At 34.0% G+C, this 9,032-nt stretch overlaps 1 protein-coding gene and 1 pseudogene across 2 annotated transcripts; one reads left to right on the forward strand and one right to left on the reverse strand.

Annotated features, from left to right (window-relative positions):
• Positions 1 to 2,713: 2,713 nt before the first annotated feature.
• Positions 2,714 to 3,224, forward strand: LOC120206216 (annotated as a pseudogene).
• An 873-nt stretch (positions 3,225 to 4,097) lies between these two features.
• Positions 4,098 to 8,749, reverse strand: LOC120207091 (ACT domain-containing protein ACR3-like). Of its 2 annotated transcripts, XM_039206610.1 has the most exons (10): positions 8,619 to 8,748; positions 7,445 to 7,535; positions 7,386 to 7,400; positions 6,964 to 7,075; positions 6,616 to 6,661; positions 6,394 to 6,508; positions 6,074 to 6,141; positions 5,298 to 5,915; positions 5,078 to 5,182; positions 4,098 to 4,568 (listed from the first exon to the last, which is right to left on the reverse strand). In XM_039206610.1, the coding sequence occupies exons 4-10, from the start codon at positions 7,032 to 7,034 to the stop codon at positions 4,242 to 4,244; spliced, it is 1,350 nt and encodes a 449-aa protein (XP_039062541.1). In that variant the 5' UTR covers positions 7,035 to 7,075; positions 7,386 to 7,400; positions 7,445 to 7,535; positions 8,619 to 8,748; the 3' UTR covers positions 4,098 to 4,241. The 2 variants fall into 2 exon arrangements, with proteins under 2 accessions (XP_039062541.1, XP_039062550.1); XM_039206619.1 differs by lacking the exon at positions 7,386 to 7,400 and having other exon boundaries at positions 7,420 to 7,535; positions 8,619 to 8,749.
• Positions 8,750 to 9,032: the final 283 nt, after the last annotated feature.

Genomic DNA, 9,032 nt, shown 5'->3' on the forward strand with positions numbered 1-9,032 from the left:
CAATTTATTAGATTTTTCTCAATGATTTAAGTGTTTTCATGCTCCCCAGATATTTGAATCTTCTCTTGGTTACTTTTATTTCTTTTCTGTCATTAACTACCTATAAGATATATATAAAATCTTGTAATATAGAAATTAAATATGGGATTTGACACAGTGATTAGAGCATTCTTATTCTCCCGAAGGTCCTAGATTCAAGTCCTTTCTAATTATTTTCACAAATTTAACACGTGTCGTTATTGAATTAGATAGATAAATTTATTGAATTAAATTAAAAAAGATCAATTTAATAAAATGTATAAGTAATGAAGGATCAAATGTATAGTTATATCAATTTTATTAGTTATCACGAGAACTCTTTCATCAAATGGTAATGATATGTGATTTAAGTAGATAACAAATCATGTAGTTTACCATATTTTAAAATAAGAAATATTGAAGGAAATAATTGAAATTGAAAAGAAAAAGAAAAGAATACGGGGAGATATAAAAAAATTAGATAACAAATCACTTTCACATTATCCTCTCCTTTCCATTTTAATTGACATTTTATCCCCACTCATTCTCTTATCGTTTTCTCATATTATAACTGAAAAATTACAAACGTTGATTGCTAAACCAATTAAATTTCTTTAAGTTAACAAATCATGGTTTAATTATGAATTTATTTGTTTTTGGTCACTAACCTTTAATTTAAGTTTTTCGGACATGATGATTAAAGTTGTCTGGATATATAAGCTTCACAAAGATAATTGTTATGTTAGTTACAATATTCGCCGTTAAAAAATTAACAGAATTATTGTACGTCGTATTTTTATAGATAATTCACATTATTTATCATTAAACTATCTTCTCACTTTTATTTTTATCACTAAATTTAAAAAATTCAATTTAAGTACTCAACTTTCAAATTACTCATATTTTAATCACTCCAATTTATTTCATTAATAATTTTTGTGACATGATATTTATTATTATTATTATTTTATTAATATATTATTAAAATAAAAAAATCGGAAGTTAAAGTGATTAAATTAGAAGTAATTTAAAAGCTAAGTAATTAAATTAAAAATTTAAACTTTAATTACAAAAATAAGATTGAGAATATAATTAAGTGATTAATGACATAATTTACCCATTTAAAAGTTCTACGTACAACACTTCTATTAGGTTTTAATGACAAGGTACTAAAACGAAACAAAAGGTAAAATGTTAGGTATAATTTTGAAAAAAAATAAAAGTTTAAGTACCAAAATGAGACAAAAATAATAGGTACTAAACGTGTAAATTACCTGTACAAAAAAGGAAAATTATTTCAGATAACTTCTAACTTTAAGCGTTGACTAGTTTATATCTTCAAACTTTTAGTTTTATTAATTTTAACACTAACATTTATTTTTAAATGCAATTATACTACTTCACTATCAAATATTTAATGAGACGATGACACAATAATTGTGAGCCGTGATGTTATTGATGTGATTATTTTACCAAAATAACGTCATTTTAGTGCGATCTTTTTAATTTTCTAAATCATATTATTTTGTTAAATGAAAAAAAAAATTCCATAAAATTCAAACCATATATCTTTAAGAACTAATGCTAAACAACAACCACCATGTCATCATTTTCTCTTCTGTTTTGAAAATCGGGCCGGATCGGCCGGTTCAATCGGGAATCGTTGTTTAGTCCGGTTCAATTTAAATCGGTTGAACCGTTATTAGTAAACCGGCCAGAACCGCTGAACCGTTCGAACCGGACTGGCTGAAAACCGGAAAAAATCGGGAAAAACCGGGATTTTTGTTTTTAAAAAAAAAAATTAAACCAAACAACGTCGTTTGTTAAACGAGCCAAGTCGAACTCGAGTATTGCTGAGCTCGACTCGAACTTGAAAACTTTAAAAGTAAGCTCAACTCAACTCAAACTCACAAGCTAAAAATTATCAAGTTCAACTAAAACTCGAAATATTATATTAAAACTTGAACTCAAAAATAAATTTGAAGCTCGATTGAAGCCTAAAATTCGAGCTTGATTGAAGTGAAAGAATAGTTCACTCAATGCTCACCAAAAGGCTCCATGATTTTGAATGCCAAATTACCTCTATTATTTATAGAAGTTAGTTGTGATGCGCTTCTATGTTTCTTAGCAATGTGAGATTGTTTTGTTCTCATATTTTTACTCTTTAGACTTTTGGGATGCTCTTCTATGTTTCTTAGTCATGTGGGATTGTTTTTAAAAAAAAATTAAACAAAACAATATCATTTTGTTATGCTTTTTTTAACCTCAAATTTATTTTTTAATTATAGTTATATAATTATATTTATTATTTAATATGTTTTACCTTAAATATTATGTTAGAGTTAATTTGAATCATTTTGTTTCACTTAATTTTATGGTTTTTAACTTATATATGTTATGATTTGCTTTGAATATAACTTGTGATATAAAAAATTATTTTTTATTAAATATTTTTTATATTTTTATTTAATTTTTTAATTAATTATGACATCGTCCGGTTCTTTCGACCGATCGAACTAGTAAACCGATAGTATGACCGATTCACTAACCGGTCCGATTCTGAAAATCATGATTTTCTCTTACTTTCCGGGTATTTTTCTTCAATCGTCTTCAACAATCTTTCTTTTTTACATTACGAAAAATATCGAATATGTTCTCGAAATTCTTCCCTCTCTGCTTCACAGACCTTAAATCAATGGATGAATCAGTGGATGGCTTCAACAACTTCAACCAACTTTGTGAAATCCCTTCTTCATCATCTTCAACCTCCGACAAGTCCCTTTGACACCTTCCACTCGCGCTGCCACCACGACCGAGTACTCGGAATCTGACTTGATTCCAGATTTCGCCACCATATGCACTTCCCAACGTTTCTTCCTCTCTTCGTCGGGACAATCCAACTCCATCATCGAGTCACTCGATACAATGCCCAAACCCGAGACTAAAAAACCGGCACCGGCGGTGCATGGAAGGTTGCGGTGAAAAAGTACTCGCCAGACCCGTACAAAGATTTTCCAGTCTCGATACAAGAAATGATCGAAGAGAGAAACTTAACCAATGTGAACAAGGACTGGGAGTTCTTGCATGAACCACTCCTTTGTTACCTTACTTTAAACCCCGAAAACACCCATAAGTTCATCATTAGTGCTTTCACCGGTATTGTTGTTTGCTTTATGTGGTCGTCATCGAGGGCGGAACAAGAATGAAATTATAAGAGGGTCAAGTTGGTTTTAAAAGGTAATTAAACCACAAAAATAGAGAATTAGAACTTAATTTCATTATTTTTAAAACCTTCGTATCTTAAAAAGTAATTAAATCATAAAAGTTAGAGGTAACACTTAATTTCATTTAACTTTAAAATTGATAATATTTTAAAAAATTTAAATTAGAAAATTTTGTAAGGGATCATGACATAGTTTTAATGGTTTCAAAACTTTCAAGGACTTAAAATACAATTAAACTATAAAAATTGGTGTGGGCCATATATCATTCCGCTCTCATGTGGTACCGTCACTGGTCGTCATTACCAGAATCTCATACATCAACAAACCACGGCCGATGATACTCTCTTTTTATCCTTTTTCATTTTCACCATAATCCTACAAAATTCTTAAACAATATCAAATAAATGATATTAATCCAAAATAACGTTGTTTTGAACTTCTTAAGCATCAAAACACTCGCGTCAAAATAATGTCATTTTGATGAGATAACCACGTCATCTACGTCACGATGTCATTTGCCATGTCATCAACCATTTTCATTATTTAATTGCACTTAAAATTAAATACTAGTGTTAAAATTAATAAATTAAAAGCTTGATGGTATAAATGAATCAGCACTTAAAATTTGATGATATTTGAAGTAATTTTCCCTAAATAAATTGTATAATCAAACTTCCAAATTCGAAAATAAAGAGATTTGATATCTTTCTTGTGGCTTACAAAGAGTGTAATTTCCTCATCCCATTCCAAGTCAAACGCATGCTTCAACAAGTAATAAAGATTAGGAGCACAAATATCCTGTAAATTAAGATTAAGGGGAAGACAAGCAAAGAAGCAATTCTCCGAAGTCCAAGCTTCACAATTCAAACATTTATTTTTAAACAAACAAGGGATAACAAGTTTTTCCCATGATGGACATGCATAAGCTACCATTATTCTATACAGTTCATGATGTCTGTAATAATACCCATACATGGACATTGATGGTCGGTCTTTTTCTCAAGCCAGGAATTTTTCCAGTAAGTTCCCAAAGAAGAAGCTTGTTTTAGCCCATCCACTGGTCTCTGCCTCCTGTGCTTTCGTACTTTCCGGGTCCTTCTTCACGTTAAGCATCATCTTGTGACCGATTTCTTTGCGAAGTGCGTCGATTGTCTTGGCATCGACCGGGTTCCCATATGCATCTCTCACGTAGAATACGTTCACAGCTTTCTCCCCTACCGTTGAGACCCCTGCTCTTCTAACGGATAATCCGTTCTCTCGGAGAATCCTTGTTACTTCGGACAACAAACCACATCTGTCCTTGGCGCAAAGCTCCAGGCTTAGACCCTGCATTGGTTAAATGGATCTTAAATGACACAAAACTAAATCTCTCCTCAAGTTTGTGGTATAGTGTGCAGAGCAGCATATATGTAATCCTCAATAGCAAAAAATAGTTTGTGGAATTCGTGTTGAATTCGGACTACAAATCGTAAAGATGTCATGATCCTAGTTGTTCCATGTCCGCTAGACTGCTCTGAAGTGGAATGTGGATGAAAGTTGCAGAAAATAGACACTAAAAAAACAATATACTCTATTGAAGCAGTTATATAGCTTTGGTTTCCCAGTGAATCACATTCTTCTGCATGTAATTTCGGAGTAAGAAAACATTAGGGTCCCGCATTAGAGGAACATCTACAGCATTTTAACAGTTCAGATTCGAAATTCGTAGAATGTGATGCACAAGAGATGTTTAGAAACAAGATTTTATCTAAAACCAGAGCTTACTTTTAAGTCACGCAAAAATGATTAATGGCTTAGCATGAACGGAATATTTCAGTTCGATATACACGACTCACCTCGCTTACTCTTCTATGAATGGCGGCTTCGAGACATTTAATGACCCTTTCTTTCTCTTCTTCAGTATCAAGTGTGCAACCATCCATGTGCCGAATAAAATATTCCTACAATTTGAATGACAATAAGATAATTTACTTGCATATAACCCTATCTGATACAATTTCAGAGGGAAAGTACTTCAGATTCTTTCCAAATGGCTATGACAAATGATGGATTTACCTGTGAAGCATGGGGACCATTGGATGAGATGTTAGCATGAAAAACTACATATTGCATGTCCGTGAGTGTGCAGACAATGTCAAACATGAGCTTAGCTCGATCTTTGCACTGGACGGTAACAACCGAGTACCCTTTCTCCTCACAACGCTCGACTGAGATCTTTGGTTTGAAGGATGGAGGATAGTTAACCTCAGTTGACACTCCACCACCTTCATAATCCCTATCTGCAAACAGCATTTGATGAAGCCGACGATCGATATGTGTGAATCCCATGGAGAAGCTGGTACGTGCAACATTGTCATCGTCCTCACAACCACGTAGGATGTGCTTAAGCTGCTCCTCCATAATAGACAGTCTGTTCGGATCATCCACAGCCCCGCTCGTGGTATCGTCATTGACATAGAGTACACATGCTATTCGTCTATTATGTGTCCATACTTCTGCAACAGTGACATTGAAGTGAAGGTTGGCAAGGACTGCCGAGATCTCCGATAAGAGACCAGGCCTGTCCCTTCCAATGAGTTCTATTGCCGTGTGATTACCAAAAGAGTGAACCCCAACACGTTTTCCGGGGCAATTTTTCATCCCATCCACAGTGTGCCCCTTAGGTCCTAGAACCTATTAAAAGAAAAATGTATGTAGATGTTACTCGGCTATAGATGCATAACATGGAAGTAGGCCTCATGAAGAGCAGAGAGAGCAAAATTCATCATTTTACGAGCAGCATAATTCATCGAAAACAGAAGATAAGTTCGAGGGGAAAAGATACGGCATACCCTCTCTATGTAATCAATGGTTTTTACATCGGTGATCTTTTTCCCTTGTTGATCCGTGACGTGAAACACTGTTTGCAAAGAATAAAAACTATATATATCAAGTACAACGGTAACAGATACAAGATTATCAGGAAAGGAATGTGATGCCATTGTCCTGCTGCAGCTATAACTATATAAGTCGATGCTTATCGAGAACTGATCGGTTCGGAAATAAAAATAAGAATTAAACCACATTCTGTTTTATAATACAGGAACAAAGTTCTACAGCCTAACATAAACGAAACAATAAATATATGCACACATATATAGCGTTATCATACCATCCATGAACCATCCACCATCAGAGGAGACGTAAGCTTTGATAATAATGAAGTCGAGGTCTGTTAGTATTTGCACAACTTCCAGCAGTATTCCGGGTTTATTCACGCTGTCAACCTATACGTAAATATTGAATTAGCTTTCGGCACTAAAAATGTTTGATTTCGCACATGCAAGTTCAAAAGCTAGTTAGACATAAGATCTGTTTTGTATTGAGAATTTACCTTTACAATAGTACAGTCACTGCAACTCGTGTTATCGACGGACACCCTACCGGAAAAGGTACGAGAGACAGAGTTACAACTATACAAAGATGTTCACTGCTAAATGTGTCTGAAACTCTTCTCAAATGGTCAGTGTCTGTCCTTTGGTATGAATAAAAGAAAACCCCTTATACCACGGAAATACAGATCGGTAACATAAAATTTTATTGATATGCATATTTTTGCAAACTGTAAATTCAAGGAACTATAGTGATTCAACCATCAAGGTGATTGAATGTAGTTGCTTACTCTGGAACAAAAATTGATAGTGGATCTTAAAAAAAAAGCATGTGGATAAAGAGACTGAACCTTGGAGGATTGATTCTGACACTCAGGTTCTCATACTCGGGATCGAAGTATGGCCAACAAACTTTAGCCATTTAAACCGCAGCTTCACGATAATCTGGAGGCGTTTTTCGGTCTGTGTCAGAGAAGACATAATCTTAGTTACCAGGTGATATACATTAAACTATCTATGTAAACAAAGAATCATTCATGTTTTCTCCTCCAAGGTCGATATCGACTTAAGCATGTAGATACGAGATATTCGTGCAACGACTATCAACATATGAAGTATATATGTAATTGACTAAAAGTATTCCCTCCACAGAGTGCACTCTAGCATTGCAAGCCATCCGAAAATGGAGGAGAACATCATGAATGAATTAGCTTCACAAGTTCTATATCAAATGGCACATAATCAATGAGCCGAAAAAGGAGCTGTAAATTACAATGACGGAGAGTATACGAGAGGAAGAGAACTACCGTTTCCGAAGAAAACAAGAAAGGTCTTCTTTGATGATTTAGCTTGTAGTTAAAGTTGCCTGAAATGGCAAATCCCAGGTTGATGGAAGTCAGGTTCACATTATGGCAACAAGTATCTGCAAACAAAGTGGAGGAAAAACTTATTAATATACAAAGCTAAGGCAAACCTCACAAGACCTACAATTCGAAATCAGTTTAGTATCATTATATGGACTTATATCTACGCATATGATCATGAAAGATGACTGTAAAACTTCATAGAAGAAAGATCATTAAAGAAAACAATACAGGCTATGCACCAAAGGTACTTCATACCAAACAAGCTCAACTATGTCGATTGTAACATCGGTCTGCAAGGTTAATTTTAACTTGTTCGATTGTAACATCGGTCTGCAACGGTACATATACCTTACCTTTCAACTTAAAGATCAATCCCTCTAAGATTTTAAACCCAGAATAAATCATAGAACAGAATATAGTGCATTCCTTTCGAATCCTAGTTTTAAATTTTAGATACCTTTCAACTTTCATTCCTCCCTACGAAAATGCTTAGTTTTCGATATAGTTGGTTCGGTTTTGGCACCATTTTAGTACAGTAGGAAAGGATGAAATTGAACCGAAATCAAAAGTACTATATGATTAGAATTAACACTAACAAAGAAAAGATAAGAACAGAATTGACCAAAACACCTATGAATTGGCAAAGGATTTGATTCTTAACGTTTACTCTTTCTTTTTTCCCTATCATCTGTATCAGAAACAGTGCATAAGCAACCATTAAAATTCACTACCAGCAGCATCACCTCCGTCTGATCCTAATTATGTTTTCACAACCATCAATTCTTCAGAAAAACAAAAAGTTAATAATACTAAAAGTTAATAGGTTTATAGGAATTTACTAAAGTTAATTAGTCATTATCAACATATTAATCCCAGAAAGCTGAATATTCCTGTATCCGAGTTGTATCTCAGAGTGAAACCTGCAAATTCTGAGTAGAAACACACATTTTTCTTAGCTAGAAAATGAAAAGAAACATGAAAGAATAAATGGTCACTCCAAGTAACGAAAAGCCAACACAGAAAGAAAGACAGATTATAGTCATATGTAGCTCGAAACAAGAACCCCGGGCAGAAAAAGAAGGAATTGGTCAGAATACACATGTAAAGGAGAGATGTTAAGGAAAAGAAGTGCTGATTACCTTTGAAAAGTAACCCTTTAAGTTATACAGCTTTGCTTCTTCTTCTTCTTGTTCACATTCTATGTTGGAAACAGAAGGAAAAGGCAAAGAGAAAACTTTGTTGTTCTTCGTGCTGGTGAACGAATGAATCTTCTAAAAGAGAGAGAGAGAGAGATTCTATGCTTTTCTACGTTGGAATACCACTTTCATAGAGCCATGCGTTACTTTCTAATACGTTTCAACCAAAAAATGATTTTCTTTTTATTTAAATTTTTACTTTGGTTTGAGGAGATGAAGTGAAAAAGATGGAGAGACAGTGGAGAGTGGCGTTGGGGACTAATTGTTAATTAACTCGGTACTGAATTGGCCACCAAACCTGAGTAGTGCGCGTGAGGAAGAAGAGAAGAGGCGCGTGAGTTGAATAGCATACTGCCA

Source organism: Hibiscus syriacus, unplaced genomic scaffold (assembly GCF_006381635.1).
Source record: "Hibiscus syriacus cultivar Baekdansim isolate YM2019G1 unplaced genomic scaffold, ASM638163v2 tig00000477_pilon, whole genome shotgun sequence".
Taxonomy (NCBI): domain Eukaryota; kingdom Viridiplantae; phylum Streptophyta; class Magnoliopsida; order Malvales; family Malvaceae; genus Hibiscus; species Hibiscus syriacus.

What these genes read in the sequence shown, in the direction of transcription:
- LOC120207091 (XM_039206619.1), bottom strand. Translation starts at nt 7,034, where the DNA reads ATGGCTAAAGTTTGTTGGCCATACTTCGATCCCGAGTATGAGAACCTG. An exon ending in CCATTGATTACATAGAGAGG is followed by an intron (nt 5,916 to 6,073) that starts GTATGCCGTATC and finishes TTCTTTTAATAG; the next exon opens with GTTCTAGGACCTAAGGGGCA. An exon ending in ATGGTCCCCATGCTTCACAG is followed by an intron (nt 5,183 to 5,297) that starts GTAAATCCATCA and finishes TTCAAATTGTAG; the next exon opens with GAATATTTTATTCGGCACAT.